Source organism: Saccharomyces mikatae (genome assembly GCF_947241705.1).
Source record: "Saccharomyces mikatae IFO 1815 strain IFO1815 genome assembly, chromosome: 8".
NCBI lineage: Eukaryota > Fungi > Ascomycota > Saccharomycetes > Saccharomycetales > Saccharomycetaceae > Saccharomyces > Saccharomyces mikatae.
In genome coordinates this window covers 158,913-184,235 of record NC_079263.1, presented here as the reverse complement: position 1 = coordinate 184,235, position 25,323 = coordinate 158,913, and the positions used below count along the sequence as shown (strand labels likewise).

General features: G+C 40.6%; 15 protein-coding genes across 15 annotated transcripts; 8 read left to right on the top strand and 7 right to left on the bottom strand.

Moving 5' to 3' along the window:
• Positions 1–711: 711 nt before the first annotated feature.
• Positions 712–1,176, top strand: SRB2 (Srb2p; the record flags this gene model as incomplete). Its single annotated transcript, XM_056222890.1, has 1 exon — positions 712–1,176. One exon carries the CDS (start codon positions 712–714, stop codon positions 1,174–1,176), a length of 465 nt encoding a protein of 154 aa, XP_056082536.1.
• Positions 1,177–1,273: 97 nt separating this feature from the next.
• Positions 1,274–2,380, bottom strand: BCD1 (Bcd1p; the record flags this gene model as incomplete). Its single annotated transcript, XM_056222889.1, has 1 exon — positions 1,274–2,380. One exon carries the CDS (start codon positions 2,378–2,380, stop codon positions 1,274–1,276), a length of 1,107 nt encoding a protein of 368 aa, XP_056082535.1.
• A 239-nt stretch (positions 2,381–2,619) lies between these two features.
• Positions 2,620–3,121, top strand: VMA10 (H(+)-transporting V1 sector ATPase subunit G; the record flags this gene model as incomplete). The annotated part of the gene is made up of 2 exons (XM_056222888.1): positions 2,620–2,622; positions 2,780–3,121. The coding sequence occupies 2 exons, from the start codon at positions 2,620–2,622 to the stop codon at positions 3,119–3,121; spliced, it is 345 nt and encodes a 114-aa protein (XP_056082534.1).
• A 355-nt stretch (positions 3,122–3,476) lies between these two features.
• Positions 3,477–5,411, top strand: MSC7 (meiotic recombination directing protein; the record flags this gene model as incomplete). The annotated part of the gene is made up of 1 exon (XM_056222887.1): positions 3,477–5,411. One exon carries the CDS (start codon positions 3,477–3,479, stop codon positions 5,409–5,411), a length of 1,935 nt encoding a protein of 644 aa, XP_056082533.1.
• A 115-nt stretch (positions 5,412–5,526) lies between these two features.
• RRF1 (Rrf1p) lies at positions 5,527–6,219 on the bottom strand (the record flags this gene model as incomplete). Its single annotated transcript, XM_056222885.1, has 1 exon — positions 5,527–6,219. One exon carries the CDS (start codon positions 6,217–6,219, stop codon positions 5,527–5,529), a length of 693 nt encoding a protein of 230 aa, XP_056082532.1.
• A 359-nt stretch (positions 6,220–6,578) lies between these two features.
• PUT2 (1-pyrroline-5-carboxylate dehydrogenase) lies at positions 6,579–8,306 on the bottom strand (the record flags this gene model as incomplete). Its single annotated transcript, XM_056222884.1, has 1 exon — positions 6,579–8,306. One exon carries the CDS (start codon positions 8,304–8,306, stop codon positions 6,579–6,581), a length of 1,728 nt encoding a protein of 575 aa, XP_056082531.1.
• A 222-nt stretch (positions 8,307–8,528) lies between these two features.
• Positions 8,529–9,935, bottom strand: BRL1 (Brl1p; the record flags this gene model as incomplete). The annotated part of the gene is made up of 1 exon (XM_056222883.1): positions 8,529–9,935. The coding sequence occupies one exon, from the start codon at positions 9,933–9,935 to the stop codon at positions 8,529–8,531; it is 1,407 nt and encodes a 468-aa protein (XP_056082530.1).
• A 233-nt stretch (positions 9,936–10,168) lies between these two features.
• On the bottom strand, positions 10,169–12,061 carry NEL1 (GTPase-activating protein NEL1; the record flags this gene model as incomplete). The annotated part of the gene is made up of 1 exon (XM_056222882.1): positions 10,169–12,061. One exon carries the CDS (start codon positions 12,059–12,061, stop codon positions 10,169–10,171), a length of 1,893 nt encoding a protein of 630 aa, XP_056082529.1.
• A 200-nt stretch (positions 12,062–12,261) lies between these two features.
• Positions 12,262–13,281, top strand: PIH1 (Pih1p; the record flags this gene model as incomplete). Its single annotated transcript, XM_056222881.1, has 1 exon — positions 12,262–13,281. The coding sequence occupies one exon, from the start codon at positions 12,262–12,264 to the stop codon at positions 13,279–13,281; it is 1,020 nt and encodes a 339-aa protein (XP_056082528.1).
• Positions 13,282–13,462: 181 nt separating this feature from the next.
• SMKI08G0770 (putative glutamate 5-kinase) lies at positions 13,463–14,734 on the bottom strand (the record flags this gene model as incomplete). Its single annotated transcript, XM_056222880.1, has 1 exon — positions 13,463–14,734. One exon carries the CDS (start codon positions 14,732–14,734, stop codon positions 13,463–13,465), a length of 1,272 nt encoding a protein of 423 aa, XP_056082527.1.
• A 417-nt stretch (positions 14,735–15,151) lies between these two features.
• On the bottom strand, positions 15,152–16,999 carry ERC1 (Erc1p; the record flags this gene model as incomplete). Its single annotated transcript, XM_056222879.1, has 1 exon — positions 15,152–16,999. The coding sequence occupies one exon, from the start codon at positions 16,997–16,999 to the stop codon at positions 15,152–15,154; it is 1,848 nt and encodes a 615-aa protein (XP_056082526.1).
• A 367-nt stretch (positions 17,000–17,366) lies between these two features.
• Positions 17,367–19,538, top strand: RRM3 (DNA helicase; the record flags this gene model as incomplete). Its single annotated transcript, XM_056222878.1, has 1 exon — positions 17,367–19,538. The coding sequence occupies one exon, from the start codon at positions 17,367–17,369 to the stop codon at positions 19,536–19,538; it is 2,172 nt and encodes a 723-aa protein (XP_056082525.1).
• A 446-nt stretch (positions 19,539–19,984) lies between these two features.
• On the top strand, positions 19,985–21,421 carry SLT2 (mitogen-activated serine/threonine-protein kinase SLT2; the record flags this gene model as incomplete). The annotated part of the gene is made up of 1 exon (XM_056222877.1): positions 19,985–21,421. One exon carries the CDS (start codon positions 19,985–19,987, stop codon positions 21,419–21,421), a length of 1,437 nt encoding a protein of 478 aa, XP_056082524.1.
• Positions 21,422–21,677: 256 nt separating this feature from the next.
• On the top strand, positions 21,678–22,562 carry YHI9 (Yhi9p; the record flags this gene model as incomplete). The annotated part of the gene is made up of 1 exon (XM_056222876.1): positions 21,678–22,562. The coding sequence occupies one exon, from the start codon at positions 21,678–21,680 to the stop codon at positions 22,560–22,562; it is 885 nt and encodes a 294-aa protein (XP_056082523.1).
• A 262-nt stretch (positions 22,563–22,824) lies between these two features.
• DAP2 (dipeptidyl aminopeptidase) lies at positions 22,825–25,278 on the top strand (the record flags this gene model as incomplete). Its single annotated transcript, XM_056222874.1, has 1 exon — positions 22,825–25,278. The coding sequence occupies one exon, from the start codon at positions 22,825–22,827 to the stop codon at positions 25,276–25,278; it is 2,454 nt and encodes an 817-aa protein (XP_056082522.1).
• Positions 25,279–25,323: the final 45 nt, after the last annotated feature.

Sequence of the window (25,323 nt, the reverse complement as noted above, 5' to 3'; positions counted from 1 at the left end):
CTAAACGAGCACACACGTGATGCGCCGTGGATTGTGATCGTAGCACTATACCACTGCTAAGTAGTAGTGGCTGCACGGTGCCGACGAAGATGCTCGACGCTCTCTATCCTCTCCTGCCCTTAGGCTGTGTGATCTTTACTTTTGCGTGCGTTATCTACTGGGAGAAAGGGTCTGACTCGTACGCATAGAGGCGGAGGTTAGTGAAGCTGCGTTAGGTAGGCGTAGATATAGATACACAGATATGTAGGTAGGCAATAGACATGAGCAAGTGTAATTTAGCGAAGCAAGGGGGAGTGAACTGCCCCTGTTCTTGCGTGATTTTGTTATGCATGTTGTTGTGGATTCGTGTGCTTTTATGTTCCAGTACGCGGTGTGATGTTTAAAGTGAAATTTTACTGGAAGAAGAGCAAATCTCGTGCTTCGCCGCTCAAAACACAGCAGCAATCCATCATGGCAAAATCAGCGTATGTAGTGCCGGAATAGCCTTCTTTATTCACCGGACATCCCTTCAATGTAATCATTTGTTGCTAACAAGACTTCTTTTTTTTTTTTGATAGCGTTATATTTGTGGAAAGAGCCACTCCCGCTACACTGACGGAACTGAAGGATGCTCTCTCGAACAGCATCCTGTCCGTGCGAGACCCTTGGTCAATCGACTTCCGGACGTACAGGTGCTCTATCAAGAACCTGCCGGCCGACGTCTCTAAGCTTATGTACTCGATAACGTTCCATCACCATAGTCGACAGACTGTGCTGATCAAGGACAAGTCCGCCATGGTGACGACCGCAACAGCTACGGACATTCCTCCCGCCCTCGTATTCAATGGGTCGTCCACGGGCGTTCCTGAGTCCATTGACACGATCTTGTCGTCTAAGCTGTCCAACATTTGGATGCAGAGGCAGCTCATCAAGGGCGATGCGGGCGAGACATTGATCTTGGATGGGCTCACAGTGCGACTTGTCAACCTGTTCTCCTCCACTGGATTCAAGGGGCTGTTGATAGAGTTACAAGCGGATGAAGAGGGCGAGTTTAAAGCCAAGGTCGCTGGTATTGAAGCGTGTCTAACGGGAATCCACGCCAAGGACTACAAAACTTCATCTGACTCGCTGTCCCCGGAAGCGCAAAACGAAATCTGTGATTTGGCATACCAGTACGTTTGTGCTCTGGAATCCTGACTTTGATAATTTTTCCGTCTGAAATTGTTCTTTTGTGTATTATCGTTTATTATGTATGTATATTTTGAACAATAAACTTAAGTATATGTACGTTGGCTCATGCGGTGAGAAAATCCATGGATAAGCCTGGGTTGTAGTCGTCGTCGCTGTCACTTTCACTGTCACTGTCACTATTGCTGGCGTCTGGTGCCTTCTTCTTCACGGACTCCTCTGTTGGCCGGGAATCTTCTTCAGCGTCTTCCTCCTCCTTTACATCGTCAGTGAACTTGCTTAGCGCGGTTGTACACTCCACTCTGGGCGTTTTTTCATGTAGCACCTCGTAGCCTTCTGGTAAGTCAGCCTCTGTCATTGCAATAAATATCGTGGGGAATTCGATCACTGTTGTGTCTTTCAACAACTCTCCGATGCATTTCTCATGGATCGCCAACTCTACCAGTTTTTTAGAATCCGTTATATGTGTGGTGTTGTAAGGGAACCATTTCGTGTAGAATTTAAGTCCACTCTTTTCCAGAATCTGTGTGCGTTCCTCTTTCGTTTCCGAACCATCTTCGCCCTCTTCTAAACAGCTTGTTCCAGCTAGACAATAGAACTCACAGCATTTCTGGAAAACGTTCTTGCCCATTCCTTGGATCAACAAATCTGTTTCTTTGATCCGGTGACTGACATGCTTGAAAGCCTCCTTTTTTTCGCCTTTCCCTTGCACAGGACATAGAATCCACTCCACACTCCATACAAACAAGTCCATCGTCTTGTCCCACTTGCTTCTATTTTGCGATGAACGCTGCATACCCTTGGGTAACATCAGGCAGTTCACTCCCCTCCGAATTATCCTCTGACATTCCATAATATCACGATCATCCTCGTCCACATCGTATCTTCTTCTTTTTAAGTTGCCACTAGCACGCGCTGGCCCCAGAACTCGCTTGTTCTTCATTCTAGCATCCATCTTTTGCACCTGCACCATTCGCTTCAGCTGTGTCAAATAGTTGTAGTCCCTCTGTACATAAGCGTTTCGTTCGTGTTTCTCATCATCTGCCTGTTTCAATGTCTCACTCGATACATACTCCTTTGGATCATGTGTTTGCCCTGAACATTTGTCCCTTACCTTATGCTTCTTGGAGCATTCTAGAGAGCATGTTTGCTCCAGACACCGGGGACACTTATACTTAAACTCCTTTATCCCACATACGCCACACAGCACCATATTTACGCTTGCAAATTGCTATACCTTCCCTGTTACCTACACTTACATCTCATCTCATCTCATCGAAGGTGGTTTCTCCATATACTATTATTGAACTAAATTTTTCAGAGGGTTACCCCGCCTTTGGTATCAAAAATTTCACTTCTAAAAGGGAGCGTGATAGATAAAACAATTACACCTTAAGCAATACATTTTTTTTCTCTGTAATCTTCGAAGTATGCACAGATATACAAAGCAGAATGGTATGTACTATTAAGCTAGGTGTTAACTCTTCTGTTTTGGATAAACGCTTTTACTAACATGAAACCCTACTTTTATTTGTGCCCTCTAGTTGGACTGATACCTTGCAACAGGGTATTGTCTTACATTGTTGCTCATACGGTATAATAATCTCTTTAGTCGCAAAAGAACGGAATTGCCACCCTACTACAAGCTGAAAAAGAGGCCCACGAAATAGTATCAAAGGCCAGAAAGTACAGACAAGATAAGTTGAAGCAAGCCAAAACTGATGCAGCCAAGGAAATCGATTCATACAAGATTCAAAAAGATAAGGAATTGAAAGAGTTTGAACAAAAGAATGCCGGTGGTGTTGGAGAATTGGAGAAGAATGCTGAAGCTGGTGTGCAGGGTGAATTAGCTGAGATTAAGAAAATTGCAGAGAAGAAGAAAGATGATGTTGTCAAGATTTTGATCGAGACAGTTATTAAGCCTTCCTCTGAAGTCCATATCAATGCTTTGTAATATTGCATTACATTCTAGTTTTCTAATCGTATATCTTTTATAATATAATATCAATAGAATAAAAATGTATAAACTGACATTGCATCCAGCTTTTACGATACTCGCTTTATCCATTCAGCCTTTTTTTTTTTTTTTTTTTTTTTTTCACTCTGCTAAACGAGTATGTATATTCAATATATGCTATTATATATCGGTGTAAAGGGGAGAATGGTCGTTATTCTCTTTTTATTAACGAATAGTATTAAACGCCGATGAGACTACTATATAACCATAATAGTATTTGCAAAGTAATAGGTTTGTTTTCTTTCGTGTTACTTTAAGTTCTCCCTTTGTTCTTATTTAACCCTCATTAATCATGTCCAAAGTCTATTTGAATCCAGACATGATCAATCATTTGAATTCCACGTTTCAGGCTTACTTCAATTTATGGTTGGAGAAGCAAAACGCTATAATGCGTTCTCAACCTCAAATTATCCAGGATAATCAGAAACTTATAGGCATCACAACACTGATAGCCTCAATTTTCACTCTCTATGTGTTTGTTAAGATAATCTTTGCTCCAACAAAATACTCTTCATCCTACAGACCAGTCAACTTTTCTCTCTCTGCACCAGAGGCGGCTCAAAATAACTGGAAGGGCAAAAGATCCGTGTCTACTAACATATTGAATCCTGAGGAACCAAACTGTATTCAATGTCATTGCCCCGCTACAGGTCAATATCTGGGTTCTTTTCCATCAAAGACAGAAACTGACATAGATGAAATGGTCTCAAAGGCGAAGAAAGCTCAATCTACCTGGGGTCGTTCTGATTTCTCAAGAAGATTAAGAGTTCTTGCCTCTTTGCACGATTACATCTTAAACAATCAAGATCTTATCGCAAGAGTAGCGTGTAGAGATTCAGGGAAGACAATGTTAGATGCGTCAATGGGTGAAATCTTAGTCACTTTAGAAAAGATTCAATGGACCATAAAGCATGGTGAAAGAGCGTTGCAACCTTCGAGACGTCCAGGTCCAACTAACTTTTTCATGAAGTGGTACAAAGGCGCTGAAATTCGGTATGAACCTCTGGGTGTGATCAGCTCCATCGTTTCTTGGAACTATCCATTTCACAACCTGTTAGGTCCTATTATCGCAGCATTGTTCACCGGGAATGCAATTGTAGTAAAATGTTCTGAACAAGTTGTCTGGTCTTCGGAATTTTTCGTCGAGTTGATCCGTAAATGCCTAGAGGCTTGTGATGAAGATCCGGATTTAGTTCAATTGTGTTACTGTTTACCTCCCACTGAAAAGGACGATTCCGCAAATTATTTTACCTCTCACCCTGGCTTCAAGCATATCACTTTTATAGGCAGTCAACCCGTAGCCCATTATATTCTAAAATGTGCTGCTAAATCACTGACTCCGGTTGTCGTAGAGCTTGGTGGTAAAGACGCCTTTATTGTGCTAGATTCGGCTAAGAACTTAGACGCCTTATCTTCGATTATTATGAGGGGTACTTTCCAATCATCTGGTCAGAACTGTATCGGTATTGAAAGAGTTATCGTCAGTAGAGAAAATTATGATGGTTTGGTCAAAATATTGAATGACCGTATGACAACAAACCCACTGCGTCAAGGGTCTGATATTGACCATTTGGAAAATGTTGATATGGGTGCAATGATATCCGATAACAGATTCGATGAGTTAGAAGCTTTGGTCAAAGATGCCGTTGCAAAGGGAGCCCGTTTACTTCATGGCGGTTCCCGCTTTAAGCATCCAAAATATCCACAAGGTCACTATTTCCAACCAACGCTTTTAGTAGATGTCACTCCAGAAATGAAAATTGCGCAAAACGAAGTGTTTGGTCCGATTTTAGTTATGATGAAAGCTAAGAACACTGATCACTGTGTTGAATTGGCTAACTCTGCGCCATTTGGTTTAGGTGGCTCTGTGTTTGGTTCAGATATCGAAGAGTGTAATTACGTTGCAAATAGTCTACAAACTGGAAACGTAGCAATTAACGATTTTGCTACATTTTATGTTTGTCAACTACCATTCGGTGGTATAAATGGCTCAGGTTATGGTAAATTTGGTGGTGAAGAAGGTCTTTTGGGTCTCTGTAATGCCAAAAGTATTTGTTTTGACACTTTGCCATTTGTCTCTACTCAAATTCCAAAACCATTAGACTATCCTATTCGTAACAATGCTAAAGCTTGGAACTTTGTAAAAAGTTTTATCGTAGGTGCTTATACAAATTCTACCTGGCAAAGAATAAAGTCGCTTCTTTCCTTAGCTAAAGAAGCTAGCTAATCATCTGAGACAGCGTATGTATTGTTTCCGTGATATTTATTATTATATATGATGAACTTTTTATATACAAGATTTATGATTTTTTATCCATCCAAAAACTACTTTATGAAGCCATTCATTTTGTAACACTTTTCTCCACTTGCTGAAATTGGTCATGTAGCTTGCCCACGTAATCTTTGTGCAGTTTTTCCAAATCACGCTCAGCTTTTCTAACTGCATCATCTTTCTTAAAACTTTTGAATTCCTTCAAAATACTACCTCTAATGGTTCCTAATGAATCTTTTAGCGAGGATTGCTTGTATTCCTCGAATACTCTCTTTAAGTCTTTAGTTACTTTTAAGCGGGATTCTGTCGTTGGTGGTGGTAATGAAACCTTCAATTGCAAATCATTATTTGGCACTCTCTCGGGAGTCAAATTCAGATTTGCTGCAAGCACCCCGCTGATTACAGTTTTAACATCCTTTGGATCGAATACGGTAATTAAAAGCGCATTCTTACCTTTCAAGGATGTGGTAGCAATATCAGTGAATTTTCGGTTGTTTCTAAATGTTAAACTATTGAATACTTTGGGATTAAAATTTCCCTGTTTTATTTCATTCAGTTTCTGTTTCTGTGTTTCTAAAGTCTTCTTAAATTGAGCTTCTGCTTTCTTCAGCAGGTCATTTACGTCGACTTCATCCTCTTCGACTCTTTCAGCAGGAATAGAACCTTTTTTCTTTAGTATTGATAATGATTGACTAAACGAACGATTAAATAACGAGAGAGCGTTAATTGATTTAGCTGTTGATCTAGCTGTAGGTAAACTCATTAGTTATTAGTGCTAACTCTTTTGTTTTATGGTACCGCTCGTTTAATGTAGCTAGGCTATTCTTAAACTTGTAAATGTATTCAGTAAATTGACGTTCAGCGTTCCGGACCGTGAGCCTTTTTATTCTAAATCAGAACACGCAGTGAATAAGCAGTATGGTGCAAAGATAAGACAGTAGAAAGGGAATTTTAAGCAGCTGATTCGATGAATATTTTAAAACTATTTACTTATATAAATGAATATTGTGAATGAACTGGAAAAACCTAATGACATAACTAAAACCTTACTTTTGATAGTGTAACATTTACATGAGTTTATAAATAAAATGATAACATTCGCATTATATTCTGCTATGTTTTCTACTCATAGTTCGATGGATATTTGAAATCGGTCAACTCGTAAAAGTTCTCCTTTGTGTTTCTAATACTGACGAATCTGCTTAAAATGTTTGGCCCACCAGCCTTATCGTCGGTACCACTCATTCTTGCGCCTCCAAACCATTGCTGAGAGACAACGGCGCCAGTACACTTATCATTAATGTAAAAGTTACCAGCACTAAACTTCAATTTCTCATCCGCGTATTCAATTGCCTTGCGGTCTTTGGCGAAAATTGCACCGGTTAAAGCATATTGGCTGGTCTTATCGATAACATCGCAAATCTTGTTGAATTCTTCATCTGGATACTCGTAAACTGTCAAAATAGGACCAAAAAATTCCGTTGACATGTATGGATGGTCTGGTCTCTTGGCTTTTATGATTGTGGGCCCAATAAACCAACCTTGACTCTTATCGTATTGGCCACCGTAAAGAATTTCCAATTCTGGGTCCTTCTTCGCATCTTCAATTACCTTTACTAATTTGTCGAAACTTTGTTCATGGATCACAGGACCTAAGAATCCCCGTAAGTTCCCACCTGATATCGGACTTGCAGAAGTATTCATTGGAACAACGTTTTGCGATTGCAAAATGCCAAACATGTCAGATAAAAATTCCTCACTCTTAGACTTTGGTAGATATAACCTCGAAGCGGCTGAGCACTTTTGACCTTGGAATTCGAAAGTCCCTCTAATAGTAGAGAGTACTGCGTGTGAGATATTTGCACTTTGGTGCACTAAATGAAAATTCTTACCACCTGTCTCGCCAATAATACGTGGGTAATCTCTGTACTTCCCTTCAACAACACCACTTTGTATTTTACCATACAAACTCTTGAACACATTGGTAGAACCAGTGAAATGCAAGGCTCCAAAATCTTTATCGGCTAGCACTTGATTAGTAACTTGGACTGGATCACCTGGAATGAAATTAATAACACCCTTTGGCAATCCTGCTTCTTCCAAAACAGTCATCAACAAATAGTTTGAAAGAGCAGCTGTCTGCGACGGTTTCCACACAACAGTATTACCCATCAGTGCTGGGGCACCAATTAAATTTGCGGCAATAGCAGTAAAGTTGAATGGTGAAACAGCATAAACAAATCCCTCTAAAGGTCTGTATTCAGCTTTATTCCAAGTCCCATCTGCAGATTCTGCAGGTTGTTGAGCATACAAATCTGAGGCGTACTTGACATAGTATCTGAAAAAATCGGATAACTCCGTGATACAATCAATTTCTGCTTGATACACATTTTTTCCCTGCCCTAGCATGGTAGCTGCCAACATATCATAACGATACTTGGTAGAGATCAAGTCAGCGGCTTTTAAAAAAATAGCAGATCTGTCGTAAAACGGTAGCTTGTACCAATCTTCTTTGGCATCCTTAGCTGCTTTTACTGCCCTCATCACGTCCTTTTCAGTAGCTTGGGTGACGTTTGCCAGTACCTGCTGATGGTTTGCAGGGTTAGTCTGTGGGAACAAAGCTCTCTCATTATTGTCGTAGATTCTTTCCCCATTAATGACTAATGGCACCTCTAAAGAAGAGCTTTTGAATTTCATTAGAGAAGCTCTGAGTAAATCCCAGTCTTTTAAGTCTGTGTTTCTAAATGGCTTGACAGGTTCATTTTTTATATGCTTGGGGGGCTTAATGTGACCCAATTGTGAAAGAGATCTCTTGAAATATATAGATTTGAGGCCCCTAGTGGATAACATAGTTGCTCTAGACTCGAATTGTGTCGTATATAATATAAATAACACTGGCTTACTTGTGCTGTTATATACCTGCCATAGATATACATTTGGAGAAGAGTGTCTGTCAGGTGTTCAGTCACCCTTATATAATATTCAAACACAAATTTTGTCGGCTTCGGAGTTGGCTTCCCGAGCTGTCCGATGGCATAGATAAGCATGGTTTTCCATCTCAGATAGCACGATCTACTGTTTGAGCAATCGTGAGTCTTCTCTAGAAGCTGCTACAGGCGATTGTGGTGTCGGTGATTTCGGTGAGGGTGGCAATGGATATCTTTTAATGCCATCGCCATAGTAGCTCTTGGCTCTTACGAATCCTAGTAAGAAATTCGAACTGAAACACCAAGTTACGACACCAGAAAAGATGACAAATAACGTTTTCCAGTTTAATGGATCTATAAATGAGTTGATAATGTCTCCGAATAACTTGGCACTTAATGTAGATCTTGCACGGAAAAAGATATCGTTGTTTCTGTCCATACAGCGTTTCCATATAGCACACTGTTCATCCAGAGCCGGCAAGCCCGGCGTTTGGTTACAACGGTTTGTGATGTACTGCTCTTGGCAGATTTTGGATTCGTAATGCAGTTCATGTTTTCTTTGTTCCCATGTGGATTTCAAGTCCTTTTGAAGCGCTATGATAAATGAGAGTATAAAGCTAAAAATCACTACTGAAGTGATCGCATTGAGAAATAACTGTAAATATGACGTCAAGGCATATGACGCTCTTGATGCCGGATGTGAATTAGGTGACCATGGTTTGGGTAATTTGAAAGCTTCGCTTTGGTCATAAAAATCATCTATATTATTGTCTTTTGGTTTTGTGAGAGAATAAGTTTTGACACCGTCTTCATCTGAATAGAAGTAATTGTGTGTATTGAAAGAAACTTGGATAGGTTGATATTTGGATCGTGATCTTAGTTCCCTTTTGATTATCTCGGAATCGAATGCATTTGTGTATTTGCTTGACTTGTTGTAACCAATTGATGAGTTGATTTCATCTTCAACCTCTTCATTTTCGATTATGTCCCCACCTTCTGAGTTGCTCTTGGAAACTTTATTGCTTCCTTGAGTAGCTGATGGTGACAATGTTACAACGCCTTCGACCTTAGTAGCTGCGGCCACACCTAAATCAGTTGGAGACAATAATGCCTTTATGACAGTTGAATGGTGAGGTGAAACAATATTTTCGACAGCTTTCACATCTTGGGCTTGACTTTCAATTTTTTCTTGTTTTGGTGGGTCCTCCGGAGTGGCCTCGATCTCTTCCACTATAGCTTTCTCGATTGCATTAACAGGACTTTCGATAGGTTTCTGATTGTATTCATCTTGAAAACCTGCATCATCAACTTCATCTATCTCCATTAGGTCATCTTCTTCCTCGTCACCTTTAATAGTATCGAAATCCAATGTATTTCGCAGTGGTGATGGACTTGAGGGAAAATGAGGCATGAATCGGTTAATAAGTTGTGGGGACAGAGTTGGTCCATTCTTTGATATACTTAGGTCAGAAAGACCTACTAGTTCATCATCAACTTGTTCCATTCCACTAGTGAAACTGTCTCCTATACTCAAATTTTCAAAACTCTCCATATGGAAAACTCTATGTAATGCTATAATATTACTACTCAATAAACAAGGATTGTCATAAACAAGCGACTTTTGATGAGATGCTATAGCTTTGATGAAATGACGCGCCAGTCTTGCTTCGTATTTTCTATTGTCGAGAGGAACTTTGCTTTGTTGTATCAAAGGTTTTTTTTTCTTAATTTTTGTTTTCGCCAGTACAAGCGTCGCAAAATGCAGCGAGAATATTTAGTGTGTACTTATCTACCTCTATTGGACTCGGTCACTAAGTTGAAAAACTCTTGGAATGACATGTCCTCTGTACCAAGAAGTTTCTTGTCATTAGCATCCAAAGGAATGATTTTACTTTTCAAGAACCGGTCTTGACTAGCACCAATTTTGGTTTCGATATATAATGGTTGAGGAAACCTCTGTAAATCATTTAAAAGTTTGCAACAGAAATCGCGACCTTCCTTTTGGAAAAGCTTCCCCATCCTTAAAATAAAGTATGAGCCACCATCAATACAAAAGGTCGTTTCATCATCTTTAAGTACCTGAGATCTTGTCAGCGGGATATCCGATACGATCCAGTCGTGTTTTATGCCATTGTAGCACCAAAGAAATGGTTTACATAAAGAAAGGCATGTGTCTTTATTAGTGTTTACTATTTGATGAAGAAAGAAGTATCTTTCATCGGGCGAGGTGTTCCTGACCGATAGTATTGGTGACTTATATACATAATAATACCACTCTATAAGCTTGGCCCTGTCTATGTTTATTTCCCGGATTTGATTCGATAATATGAACGATTCCTTCATCAAATCATTAGCATGCTTGGATGAGTAAGTGAAACGATGGATTATATGTGAAGCCATTCTTTTCATTGAGAATGCAATTTCATTTTGAATCCAGAATGAATTATTGGCCATCGGGAGTAACAAAGTTTCAATTCTCACATACTTCTCGCTTTGGTTTTCATAAGTAGTTTGAAACTGCATGGGGACTTCAGTTGAAGTGCGATCTAGTGATAATTCCACGGGTAGAGAAAGATATTTAGGGTTGAGGCTATATTTGAGAATGTCATTTACAATAAATGTTTTCTTTGCCGTTATTACCTTTGATTGGCAGTTATAAACGGCATTGTAGTTACGCAACCCCAAGTATTTTTGAAAAGATCTTTCGAATCTTTCATCATCGAAGGAATCAAACTGAGAAATTGCCATTGACGAGTTTATTAATGGGTCCATTTCCAGTATGCCGATTTGATCCAGTGAACCTATAAAGAACTCATAGATTAAATTTTGCTTTCCAAATTTCTCAAACATTCTCCAATAAAACTTTCGCGAACTTTTGGACAGTTGCAGTTGTGGATTTTCAGATTCAAAGTGGTGGTTTTGTCTTATGTTTTCGCCACGTTTCCTTGGCACGACTTTACCACCACCTTTTGTACATGGACCACTCAGAAATGAAACTATATGGCAGTAACCTGAAAAATTGCAATGAGATGCCAGGATCGACGAAACTAATAACGCTAATCCGGTACAACGTTTGCCCCTTTTGGAACTTATTTTGGCTTTGCCTGCAGTTGTGCAAATTTCCTTTATCAATTTTTTTAAAGAGCGGTGAGCAGATCCATTAAACCAGTATAATTCTTGTTTGCCCTCTTTCATTTTTTTCTCGAAGTAACTGGTATTTAGTTTATCAAGATTATATCTGGTCATAAATTCATCTATTGAAAACACAGCATTATGTTTGGGACTCGCACCGTTGTGTAAAATAACATGGCCTGACTGATGAATACTAACCAATGACAATAGCTCCTGTTCGTTTGTGATGGAACTATTACATAGCGTGGAAACTAAATGATCCAGTTCATGGGAGCCGCAGATAGTGTCAATAATTATAATTGTTCTTCTCTCGAACGTTTTTTGCTTCACAAAAGATAGTGTGTAGGTGTTTGATGACACTAGCGAGGGTCTAGCTTTTCGGTTGAGTCGATTGCAGAATAAACACGACCAGATGTTCTGTTCTCGCAGTGGACAATTTATCGTATAAAAGGCACCACATTTAGGGCACTTTAAATCTGCGTCATAGGTCTGCGTCACAGCGTTTCCAGAGAAGGGTTCATATAGGAAGGTGATTGGAGAAGTCATAGGCGCCCTTCTGGCCTGGAAATTGTTGCAAAATCGTAGAGTTTGTGCAAAGCACCATATATGGACAATCTTAAGCTTTTCTTTTTCTCCTGTATCGAAAAAACAATAGAAATAAAAGAAATAGAAGATTGTTTGAAAACTTCCATCTACAAAATGAAAAAGAAGAACAGTTCAAAAATAAACAGGCCAACCCTCAAGTGATGAGTGATTTCCTACTGAGACCAATTAAACACCGCCAGAGGGATGAGAGCAAATACGTGACGGTGGAGTCTGCTGGCGGATCGGTATCCAAGATCGAACCCATCGCAGATTTTGTCATAAAGACAAAACTAATATCAGGTAATGGTGCCGACAAGTTACAGGAAGGAAGAAAGGTCTTTATTAATGTGTGCCATTCCCCGTTAGTACCCAAACCAAAGACTGAGTTTGACGCAAGGATAGTATTCCCTCTCATCATCCAGAACGAATGGGAAATTCCAATTATTACATCTTGTTACCGTATTGATCGTGACAAGAAGGGACAAGAGTGTTGTGTATGGGATTGTTGCATAAACAATGACTGCTCGCGCTGGATATCTGAAGATATCCAGCTGCGGGAAATACTGATTGAGTGGTGCTTGGAGTCGTGTGAGGTCCGGGATTCAGTGCTGCTATGCAGAGACCGCATTGCTTTTCCCAAGATGAAGCAGAAGGGAACTGAGATTCCTGCGTTAGAGATATTGAATGAGGAGCTTCAGCAGGATTACAAGACAGAAATGCACAAGATCATAGAGAAGGAGGCTAGTGATCCGATGAGTATGTTGAGAGGAGTGCACGACGATAGTCAGGATGATGATGACTACAATGGTGGTATATTGCCACCATTGTTTCCTACCGCGAAGAAGACATCCGGACTCAAGATAGTGGAGATAGACAAGAGTGAGATCGCACGCACGAAGAAGAAGAAAACAGCCGCCGCGCAGGAGCAGGAGGACACGCCCGAATACGAAGTGAAGATGAAGAGGTTCAATGACATGGACTACAACCTGCGAATCCTCATTGAGAATAAAGCCAAGAATTCGAAACCAGACCAGTTCTCCCCGAGTTACAACCTGGCTGAAAACGTTTTACATATTAATGACAAGTTAAGCATACCCTTGCCGCACGATATAGTTGGGAGTGCAGCAGATATCAAGATCTTCCACATTCCCAAAGAACGCAAACTGTACATATATATTTAGATTAACGTTTTGTGTGTGTATGTGTGTATTCTTTTGGGTTTTTTGTTGTGGATTCTAGGAACGAGTATATATTTATATACTATATATATAAATATTGAAACAAAAGGAGAAAAACGCGAGGAATACGGGCATCTATAACAGATTCATTCTTACTGTAGAAAAAACTAAATAAAATACCCTCTCAAAACTGCGGAGGGAAGGCAATGTTTTCTCTGTGGGCAACGTATTCACTGACGCTGTAACCCAAAACATCGTGAATTCTTTCACTGGGCAGGCCCTTGATCTTTGCAAGCTCCAGACTTGTATAGTTGGAGCGGACCCGCCCAACGGACTGAACCGGCTTCGAGATATCCAAGTCACCGTTGGGTAACCGCTTACCGATCTTGAGGTCGACACATTCGAGCTCATGGAAGTTCTCCCTGACTTCAATCACAGCATTCGGAGTCAAACTAGCCTTGTCTTTTGACAAAAGCCGGTCATAACTGTTCTCGTCGATGATAATCGCGCCCTTGGTAATTAGCCCGTGAAGGATCCAAAACTCCCTATTCTTAAGCTTGTGCTTGTTGTCATTGGCCAAAAACTTTGTGTGCATAGGAACATTGTGACGACGCAGCTCCTCAAGTTCAGCATCCTGAAGTTCGAGAAACTGCTGCTGAGTGCCGTTTCCGCCATGACGGGGAGGACGGAAATGGTGTTGGATGTAGTCAACAATCTCCGGTACATACTCTGGTCGGTCACTTTTCATTACAATAGTTTCAATCCCAGCATTAGAGGCGAGGTCGGCGGCTATGAGCTTGGTGCGCATACCGCCAGTGCCAATCTCAGACCCGGAGCCGCTAGAAGTGTTTACGCCGGGCAGACCTTCGGATAGCTCTGGAACGAGAACAATGGGGCGAGCTTCCGGATTAGTACGTGGATTGTCCGTGTAGAGACAATCCACGTCTGTAAGCAAGAACAGGAAGTCCGCACCTACGAGAGCAGCGGTGATGGCGGAAAGCGTGTCATTATCGCCGAACTCTATCTCACTGATGGAAAGCGTATCGTTTTCGTTGACTATGGGGATGACGCCCATGGCCAACAGTTCATTGATAGTGTTGCGCGCGTTATTGTATTGGTTCCAACGCAGTATGTCGTTTCGCGTGAGCAGGATTTGTGCTGTTTCCTCACCATACTGAGAGAACAGCATGTTCCAGCGTGCGATGAGACGACCTTGCCCAACGGCGGCAATCGCCTGCACTTCAGACAATTGCTTGGGCTTGTGCGGGATATTGAGCGCGTCCAAGCCGACGGCTATGCCGCCGCTGGACACGATGATCACTTTGTGGCCCATACGCTTAAGGTTGGTTACCGTCTCAACAATCAATGTCATGATGGACAACTTTGGCTCTTTCGTGCTCTCATCGACGAGCGACGAGCTGCCCAATTTGATAACGATGGTATACGCTTTTGTCATTGTGTTCTTCAATGCTCTTCTCCTTCCTTGGCTTTGACGACGTAAAAATAAAGACAAAAAGAGGTATTAAATATTCATATGCACATTGCACATTGCACACTGCACATACATACCGAGATGATTATATATATATATATATATATATATATATATATATATAATACATATACAACAATGTATGTGTATGTATGTCCGCGTGTACGTATGTGTATGCACATATAGGAGTACATAAAGGACAACAAAATTTTCAATGCAATGCATGCCCATTTGGTGCCGTACGGGCACGTGTACTATTTTGCTGCTGGCACACCACATAGCGAACCCTTAAATTACCTACACTATTGGCCAGAAGGCCAGGTATAATGCGGGGGGTGGGGAATGCACATGTCCCCTATACGTCATTCGACCGTGGGCGATTTAAGATGCATGGGTCTCGGCATTGCGCTTGCGGGCCGCTCCGAGAATACGGCGCTTGTCCCCATGAAACACGGCGTATCCTTGACACACGCTCATCATCACCAACGCACTTGTAATGCCCAGCCACAAACCTCCAACGCCCAGGTGGTATATAAATGCTAAGACGTATGCCATGGGCACACCCAGACAGTAGAATGCCACCAAGTTGATGTAGCCACCTATCTTCTGTCTACCTTGACCACGTAGGCATCCAGCGGTCGAGGCGTTAAACGCGTCAAATAGCTGCATGAATGCAAGCAGCGGTAGTGTGTCCACTACCATCTGAACTACGCCGTTTTCAGTGGAGAACAAGGCCGCGATTTGCTCTTTGTAACGACAAATAACGAACATGTTCATGGACGAGCACACAAAGGAAAGCAGTAACGACACGCGGCACGTGACCATACAGCTATCATACAGCGACGCGCCGATAAAATTGGCCACACGTGTACTAGTAGATACGGAAATAGAGAAGGGCACTTGGTATGCAAGAGACGCGATCGTAGCCACGATAGACTGAGCGCCCAAAGCATCGGTGCCCAGGTGTGAGGCGAAAATTGTCAACACCTCGAAACCAAGGAACTCCGCCTCCACCATGACCACGCCCGGAATTGCCAGGTTAATCATCTTACGCCAGTTCTTGAATGCCTGTTCTTTCGGGATGATACCGTTCCAGCATTTGAGAGGTCTCTCCTTGTGCTTGGTAGTCATTGCGTATAGTAGTAGGCCAAATGTCATTAACCAGTAGTTGATAACGACCGATAGTGGCGCACCCAGGTACCCGATGCCGATTTTGGTATTCCACACAAGTAAGTAGTTCATTAAGGCGTTTAAAGGTGCGCATACAAACAGCACGATAGTGGAGGCATGGAATATGCCTTGGCACTGTAAGAATCTTTTTCCACATTCAAAAAGGATGAATCCTGGCACACCAAATGAGGTGACACGCAGGTAGTTAGCTGCTAGCGTGCATAGTTCCCTCTCGGGAATCATTAGCGCCAGGATCTTCTCTGACCAAACAAACCACACGTACATCATTGGCAAGAACGCCAAGATGGTGATCACAGCACACCTCTGCACTAGCACGCCCACCAAGTGGTAGTTCTTAGCGCCGTATGCTTGAGCGCACAATGTGTCCAGACATGTGCACAGACCTTGAATAGCAGCAAGACCGGTGATGTTTGCAGTCATGGAGCCCAGTGTTACACCGCCTAGCTCTTTTGTCCCCAGATGCGAGACGGAGAAGATGGATGCTAGCGACAACGAGTTTTGCAAGATGAAGGTGAAGATTAGTGGTAACGCATTCATTGTAATAACTTTCGTTTCTCTCTTGAAGGTCGTGTTGATTTTCTTGCCGCTCTCGATCGCATTTTCCCACACATTTACTATCTCAGTGGGTCTTTCCCCATCGTCTGGTCCAAACACTTGACCATGACTCTCTATATCTCCTCCGTTGTTACCGTTTTGAGAAAGCAGTTTGTTGTCAATTAGCAGGTCCCGTTCTTCACCGAGCAAACGTTTGCGGTCGTGCGAGTCATAGCCCTGTTGCCATGACTCCTGCTGCAATGTCCGCGAATTGTTGGCATCTAGCAACGAATGGTACTCGCCTTCCCTCTCCATCTCAACATCATTACCGACATGGATGGGTTCCTCTTCGATGTCCTCTTGTTCTTCATCCTCAATTAGATTTTCTTCTGACTCTCGCGGGATGTAGTCTGCAGGTGTAAACAACCCTGCCTTCCCAACACTTGTGGAGTAGATGATTGATGATCTTCTGTCATTCGTGGTATGGCTAAATTGTTTAGACATGTTTTCCTTCCTTCCTTCTTTCTTCTTCTTCCTCTTCTTCACTGCTAGCTCAAACTCTTACGAACCTAAAAAAAACCACTCTTTGAGACCGGTCTATCTTCACTTACCGTATTATTATTTTTGCCAGGGTTTCTACTATTTTAACGTTATCACAAATTTTTTTTTCTTTTGTAAGGTTGCCGTACTCTTCTATTTTTTTTTGGTCTTTTTTTTTTCACTTTTCCCTTTAATAGGGCTCACCCGAATGTGTATGCATTTTTCCGATATTATTACGTCAAAAATAACATGTAAATAAACATCATCTCGAACAATAAGCAAAAGAGCACGCGTTGAAAACTTGATAGCACTGTCCTTGTGAAACCCACCGATGTTTAGATCGCATGCCTCCGGGAACAAGAAGCAATGGTCTAAAAGAGCTCCGAACGGCAACGCATCTGCTGATTCTACATCGGCCTCCCATACCTACAGACAGCAAACATTGTCTTCGTTCTTTATGGGTTCTAACAAAAAGCCAGCGGTTGTTCCGAAATCCTGTAGGGAAATCATTGACTTAGAAAACAGCGATGAAGGTAGTCAAAGAAATATAGTACCTTCTAGACCAAAATTAGTACGGAATAACTCGTCCTCTCTGTTTTCACAAACTCAAGGTTCGTTTGGTGATGATGATCCCGAGGCAGAATTCAAAAAATTGGTGGACGTTCCCATACTCAATAGCTATAAGAAGCCCCGCAGGATTTCAGCGATGACAGGTTCTCTTCACAAGACAGCATCTGCATCCACGACGCAGAGAACATATCATTATGATGAGGATGAGACCTTGCGAGAAGTTACTATTGTAAAATCCAATTCTAGGCAACTATCATTCACTAGCACGATTAGTATTGATAAATCTAATGTGCCTACTGCCGATTTGGAAAGACCTGCCAAGAGGTCAAAACCTTCTATGGAGTTTCAAGGTTTAAAACTCACGGTACCAAAAAAAATTAAACCGCTCTTCAGGAAAACAACATCAAGTTTGGATTCAATGAGCTACAGATGTGCTCTATCCTCTCCCATAGCACTCACAAAGGAGCAAGAAAAGGTTATTAACCTAATCGTCAAGAAAAGAACCAATGTTTTTTATACGGGTAGTGCTGGTACAGGTAAATCTGTTATCCTGCAGACTATTATAAGGCAATTGAGCTCTCTGTATGGGAAAGAGTCGATTGCAATCACTGCTTCAACGGGGCTGGCGGCAGTGACTATTGGTGGCTCTACTTTGCATAAGTGGTCTGGTATAGGTATTGGGAACAAAACCGTTGATCAATTGGTGAAAAGAATACAATCACAGAAGGATTTATTGGCTACATGGAGATATACAAAAGTTTTGATAATTGATGAGATTTCTATGATCGATGGTAATCTGCTAGATAAATTGGAGCAAATCGCAAGAAGAATTCGCATAAATGAGGATCCTTTTGGCGGCATTCAACTGGTGCTAACAGGTGATTTCTTCCAATTACCACCAGTGGCTAAGAAAGATGAACAGAGAGTCGTTAAATTTTGTTTTGAAAGTGAAATGTGGAAACGGTGCATTCAAAAAACGATTCTACTAACGAAAGTCTTCAGACAGCAAGATAGTGAACTGATCGATATTTTAAGTGCCATTAGATTCGGAGAATTAACAGCTAATATTACCAAAACAATAAGAAACCTAAATAGAGATGTAGATTATCCCGATGGTATTGCACCCACAGAATTATATGCTACGAGAAGAGAAGTAGAATTGTCCAACGTAAAGAAACTACAATCTTTGCCTGGCGATTTATACGAATTTAGAGCTGTAGATAATGCGCCCGAAAGATATCAAACACTACTGGATTCTTCATTAATGGTGGAAAAAGTTGTCGCATTGAAGGAAGACGCTCAAGTTATGATGTTGAAAAACCGCCCCGATGTAGAGTTAGTCAACGGATCATTGGGGAAAGTCTTGTTCTTTGTTACGGAATCATTGGTGGTTATGATGAAGGAAATTTATAAGATTATAGATGATGATGTTGTCATGGATATGAGATTAGTAAGTCGAGTCATCGGTAACCCCATGTTAAAGGAATCAAAGCAATTTCGTCAAGACGTTAATGCCAGGCCGTTAGCTAGACTAGAACGTTTGAAAATCATTATAAATCAGGCAGTCAAGATCTCTCCCCAAAAGGAAAAATTCCCTTACGTTCGCTGGACAGTGGGCAAAAACAAGTACATTCATGAGCTTATGGTTCCAGAACGCTTCCCCATTGATATTCCGAGAGAAAATGTTGGGTTAGAAAGAACTCAGGTACCTTTAATGCTATGCTGGGCACTTTCTATTCATAAAGCACAAGGTCAAACTATTCAAAGATTAAAAGTTGACCTAAGGAGAATCTTTGAAGCCGGTCAAGTTTACGTTGCATTGTCAAGAGCAGTTACCATGGATAATTTACAGGTCTTAAACTTTGATCCAGGAAAGATTCGCACCAATGAAAAAGTAAAGGATTTCTATAAACGTTTAGAAACTTTGAAATAACTTGCGGAAGAAACATGCGCACTTTTCAGCTAGTTTCTTTTTCTTGTTTCATTTAAGATCGACAAGTGTACGCCTACATGTATAAATCAATAGAGTCCCCGAATGTCCATCTAGAGATATGTTATTTAGCTAAGCCTACGTATGCGGCGATTTTTATGATATTGTTTTTTTCATTTCAAGTTGCGAAATGTTGGCTAAATGGAAAGTTTCAATGTTAAAAATAGAAACTGAAAAAGGAGATCCAGCCAGGATAAACTCAAATAAAAAGCGTAGAAACTCTGACCTGATACAAGCAATTAAGTTTATTTGGAGAGCCTGGTCTACAGGATATATATACTGAACAAGTTGTGTATTCATTAAGCAAAGTCTAAACAGCCACAGATTTCCTTGTTGAAGCTATTAAAGTTGTAAGAAGGTCAAAAGGGCATATAAAGAAATTTTGGAAGATGACTGACAAAATAGAGAGGCATACCTTCAAAGTCTTTAATCAAGATTTTAGTGTAGATAAGAGATTTCAACTTATCAAAGAAATAGGACACGGAGCATATGGTATAGTGTGTTCAGCGAGGTTTGCAGAAGCTGCCGAAGATACCACAGTGGCTATCAAGAAAGTGACCAATGTTTTTTCGAAGACTTTACTGTGTAAAAGATCATTACGTGAGCTAAAGCTTTTGAGGCATTTCAGAGGCCACAAAAATATAACATGTCTTTACGATATGGATATCGTTTTTTATCCAGACGGATCTATCAATGGACTATATCTTTATGAGGAACTTATGGAATGTGATATGCATCAAATTATCAAATCCGGCCAACCTTTGACGGATGCTCATTATCAAAGTTTTACATACCAAATATTATGTGGTTTGAAGTATATTCACTCCGCTGATGTCTTGCATCGTGATTTGAAGCCCGGTAATTTGCTTGTCAACGCTGATTGTCAATTAAAAATCTGTGATTTTGGGTTAGCTCGAGGGTATTCTGAGAATCCAGTCGAAAACAGTCAATTTTTGACAGAGTATGTAGCCACGAGATGGTATAGAGCTCCAGAAATCATGTTGAGCTACCAAGGATATACCAAGGCGATTGATGTGTGGTCTGCAGGTTGTATTTTGGCCGAGTTTCTTGGCGGAAAGCCAATCTTTAAGGGAAAGGATTACGTTAATCAATTGAATCAAATACTGCAGGTTTTAGGAACACCCCCAGATGAAACTTTAAGAAGAATTGGCTCTAAGAATGTTCAAGACTACATTCATCAATTAGGTTTTATTCCAAAAGTTCCTTTTGTCAATTTATTTCCGAATGCCAATTCACAAGCCTTAGATTTATTGGAGAAAATGCTCGCGTTTGACCCTCAAAAGAGAATTACCGTCGATGAAGCCCTAGAACATCCTTACTTGTCTATATGGCACGATCCAGCTGACGAACCTGTTTGTAGTGAGAAATTCGAATTCAGCTTTGAATCCGTTAATGACATGGAGGACTTGAAACAAATGGTTATACAAGAAGTTCAGGATTTCAGACAGTTTGTGAGACAACCACTACTAGAAGAGCAAAAGCACCTGCTGCAGCTGCAGCAACAGCAACAGCAACAGCAACAGGTTCCCAATTCGGATATTGGAAACCATGGAATTGTAGAAGAAAATTATTCAAAACAAATGGCTACCCCTAATTCTGTTGCGTCACAACAGGAATCCTTTGGCATTCACTCTCAGAACTTGCCCAGGCATGACACGGATTTCCCTCCTCGACCTCAGGAAAGCATGATGGAAGTGAGATCTGCCACTGGGGCCACTACAAGCATCCCACCTCAGAATAACAATGACACGCTCCTAGATCTTGAAAGAGAGCTGGAGTTTGGATTAGATAGAAAGTATTTCTAGGAAACAGTATATATAAACGTATATAACTGGGAAGTAATGGAACCACTATACATGTAAACTCACAGCTGTATGCCTAATACTTTTCCGATAGATGTCTATCGTATCCGGCGAATTTTGTTATCTATTCTTGGGCACCCAATTATTTGAGATTAGTCATAGATAAACAGAATTCAATATATAAAAACCCTCTAAAACATTAAACAAACTTCCCAAACACAAAACAAAAGAAAGAAGAGGAAAACCAAGTACATAAAGCATGAGTTTAACAGTACCTTTCAAGCAAGTTGATGTATTCACTGAAAAGCCGTTCAAAGGCAATCCAGTCGCAGTAGTAAACTTCTTAGAAGTTGATGAAAGTGGAGTCACTCAAGAAGAACTACAGGCGATTGCCAATTGGACTAACTTATCAGAAACAACTTTCTTATTCAAACCATCAGATGACAAATGTGATTATAAGTTAAGAATCTTCTCCCCAAGAAGCGAATTACCATTTGCTGGACATCCGACCATTGGCTCTTGTAAAGCTTTCCTTGAGTTCACCCAGAATACCACTGCCACTTCCATTATTCAAGAATGTGGGGTGGGTGCTATCCCATTAACAATTAGTGATGGATTAATTAGCTTCAAAGCTGCACTAGCTGATTACGAAGCTATATCTAATGAGGTAATTGCTAATTACGAAGAAGCAATTGGCTTAAAGTTCGTTACAGCTCCGGCTCTCTTGCATACCGGGCCAGAGTGGATTGTGGCGTTAGTAGAAGATGCAGAAACTTGTTTTAATGCAAATCCAAACTTTGGTATGCTCGGACGCCAAACAAAACAAAACGATCATTTGGGAATTATTCTAGCAGGCCCTAAAAAGACATCCTCAATCAAAAATTCTTACGAAATGAGGGCCTTTGCTCCGGCGGTAAACGTCAATGAAGATCCTGTTTGTGGTAGTGGTTCCTTGGCACTTGCAAGATATCTACAGGAACTTTACAAATTTGAAGAAACCACAGACATCACCATTTCCCAAGGAGGAAGGTTAGATAGGGATGGTCATATTATAGCTTCGATTAAGAAAGAAGCAAATGGTAGCACCTCCTATCATGTAGCAGGTCATGCAATTACTGTTATTGACGGTAAAATCAAACTTTAAGGTTCTAAACGTATAATATTTATGTAGGTATTAAAGAGTATTATCATTAATTATTATGTGTATCGCTTTAAGTCAACTTATTTTTTTTCTCCTTTTAGTAGTCCGGAAAGCGCTGCCATATAAGGGAAGGGAAAGGGAGTTAAATCATAACCTTTCTCATTCAAAGGTTGTTAGCCTTAACGTATACATAGCAATCACTAAGAGACATAGGTATTTCCTTTAGAAAGTACTTTCGCGCTATAACAATAGTTTTAAATTACTTATGGAAGTTGGCGAGGAAGAAGTTGAACGCATTCCCGACGAACTCTTCAGTTCGAAGAAGAAGCAGTTGTTAGACAGGCTCATAAGGCTCGGGATAATCCTTGTATTTCTTATATGGGGCACCATTTTATTGCTTAGAAGTATACCGCACCATTCAAGCAGGCCAGATTATCAGAAACCCAACTCTAATCACACCAGTGATGGAAAGTTAAAGGTATCTTTTACTAATGTTAGGAACAATACATTTCAACCCAAATACCATGACTTACAATGGATCGATGACAATAAAGCCGAGGGTGATTTGGGTCTTTATGTTACATTTATGAATGATAGTTATGTTGTCAAATCTGTTTACGAAGATTCGTACAATAACATTCTATTGAAGGGAAATACTTTTATCCAAAATGGTCAAAATTTTACTGTACAGTCAATAACTGCATCCCCGGACCTCAAAAAGTTACTGATTAGAACAAACAGTGTAAAAAACTGGAGACACTCCACATTCGGTTCTTATTTTGTTTACGATGAGAAAAGTTCCTCCTTTGAGTTGGTTGGGAACGATGTGGCTTTAGCCATATGGTCCCCTAATTCCAATGATATTGCATATGTGCAAGATAACAATATATACATCTATTCTACCAACTCTAAAAGAACTGTACAGGCTGTGACCAACGACGGTAGCTCCTTTCTTTTCAATGGCAAGCCAGATTGGGTGTATGAGGAAGAAGTATTTGAAGACGATAAGGCTATGTGGTGGTCACCGACTGGCGATTACCTAGCGTTCCTAAAGATTGATGAAACAGACGTTGGTGAATTTATTATTCCATATTATGTTCAGAATGATGGAGATGTATATCCAGAAATGCGTAGCATCAAGTACCCAAAGAGTGGTACACCAAACCCTCGCGCCCAATTGTGGGTCTACGGTATTAAGGATGAAACATCGTTCCATCCCAGAATAAATGAAGATAAAAAGGATGCAAGCTTATTAATTACCGAAGTAACATGGGTAGGAGATGACAACGTTTTAGTTAAGACTACAGATCGTTCCTCAGACACGTTAAATGTTTTCTTGATAGACACAATTGCGAAGAAATCAGATGTTGTGAGAAATGAAAGTGCTCGCGGGGGATGGTGGGAGATTACTCATAATACCCTATTCATTCCTGCAAATGAAACACTTGATAGACCTCATAATGGCTATGTAGATATTCTTCCAATTGACGGTTACAATCATTTAGCTTATTTCGAGAAAAGTGGCAACTCACACTTCAAAAAACTGACAAAGGGGGAATGGGAAGTGGTCAATGGTCCACTTGCTTTTGATTCAAAAGAAAACCGTCTTTACTTTATTTCTACACAAAAAAACTCGACCGAACGCCACATTTACTGCATAGATTTGCGGTCACCGGATGACATTATTGAAGTTACTGATACTTCCATGGATGGTGTCTATGATGTGTCTTTTTCTTCCGGGAGGAGGTTTGCTTTACTCACCTATAAAGGACCAAAAGTTCCGTATCAGAAAATTATTGATTTCCATTCTCATAAAACAGACAAACACATTGAAGGTAATGTATTAGGGGAATCGCTGTATTACTTGGAGAGGAATGAAGAAATCACCAGATTTTTAGAAGATTATTCGGTTCCCACAAAGTCATTCAAGGAGTTAAATCTGGGAACGGATGAATTGGGGAGGGATATATTGGTGAATTCGTATGAAATTCTTCCTAATGATTTTGATGGAACACTGAAAAATCATTACCCAGTGTTTTTTTTTGCATATGGTGGACCAAATTCTCAGCAAGTTATCAAGACATTTTCAGTAGGGTTCAATGAAGTGGTAGCCTCACAATTGAACGCGATTGTAGTTGTTGTTGACGGTCGTGGTACTGGCTTCAAAGGTCAAAATTTTAGATCTCTTGTCCGCGATAAGCTCGGCCATTACGAGGCCTGTGACCAAATATCTGCGGCTTCCTTATATGGTTCTCTCAGTTTCGTTGATTCAGAAAAGATTTCCTTATTTGGTTGGTCATATGGGGGTTACCTAACACTGAAAACTTTGGAAAAGGACGCCGGAAAACATTTCAAATACGGAATGTCTGTTGCACCAGTAACGGACTGGAGATTTTACGATTCTGTTTATACTGAAAGATATATGCATACTCCTCAAGAAAACTTTGATGGGTACGTAGAATCAAGCGTGCATAATGTAACTGCTCTTGCCCAAGCAAATAGATTCCTACTGATGCATGGAACAGGCGATGACAATGTTCACTTTCAAAACTCCTTGAAATTCTTGGACCTTCTGAACTTAAATGGTGTTGAAAATTATGACGTCCACGTCTTTCCTGACTCGGATCATAGTATAAGATACCACAATGCAAATGTAATTGTTTTTGATAAGCTATTAGCTTGGGCGAAACATGCCTTCAATGGCGAGTTTGTGAAGTAAATCGACTATTCGCGGCTACTCTGATGAAGACTCTCATAAATTATC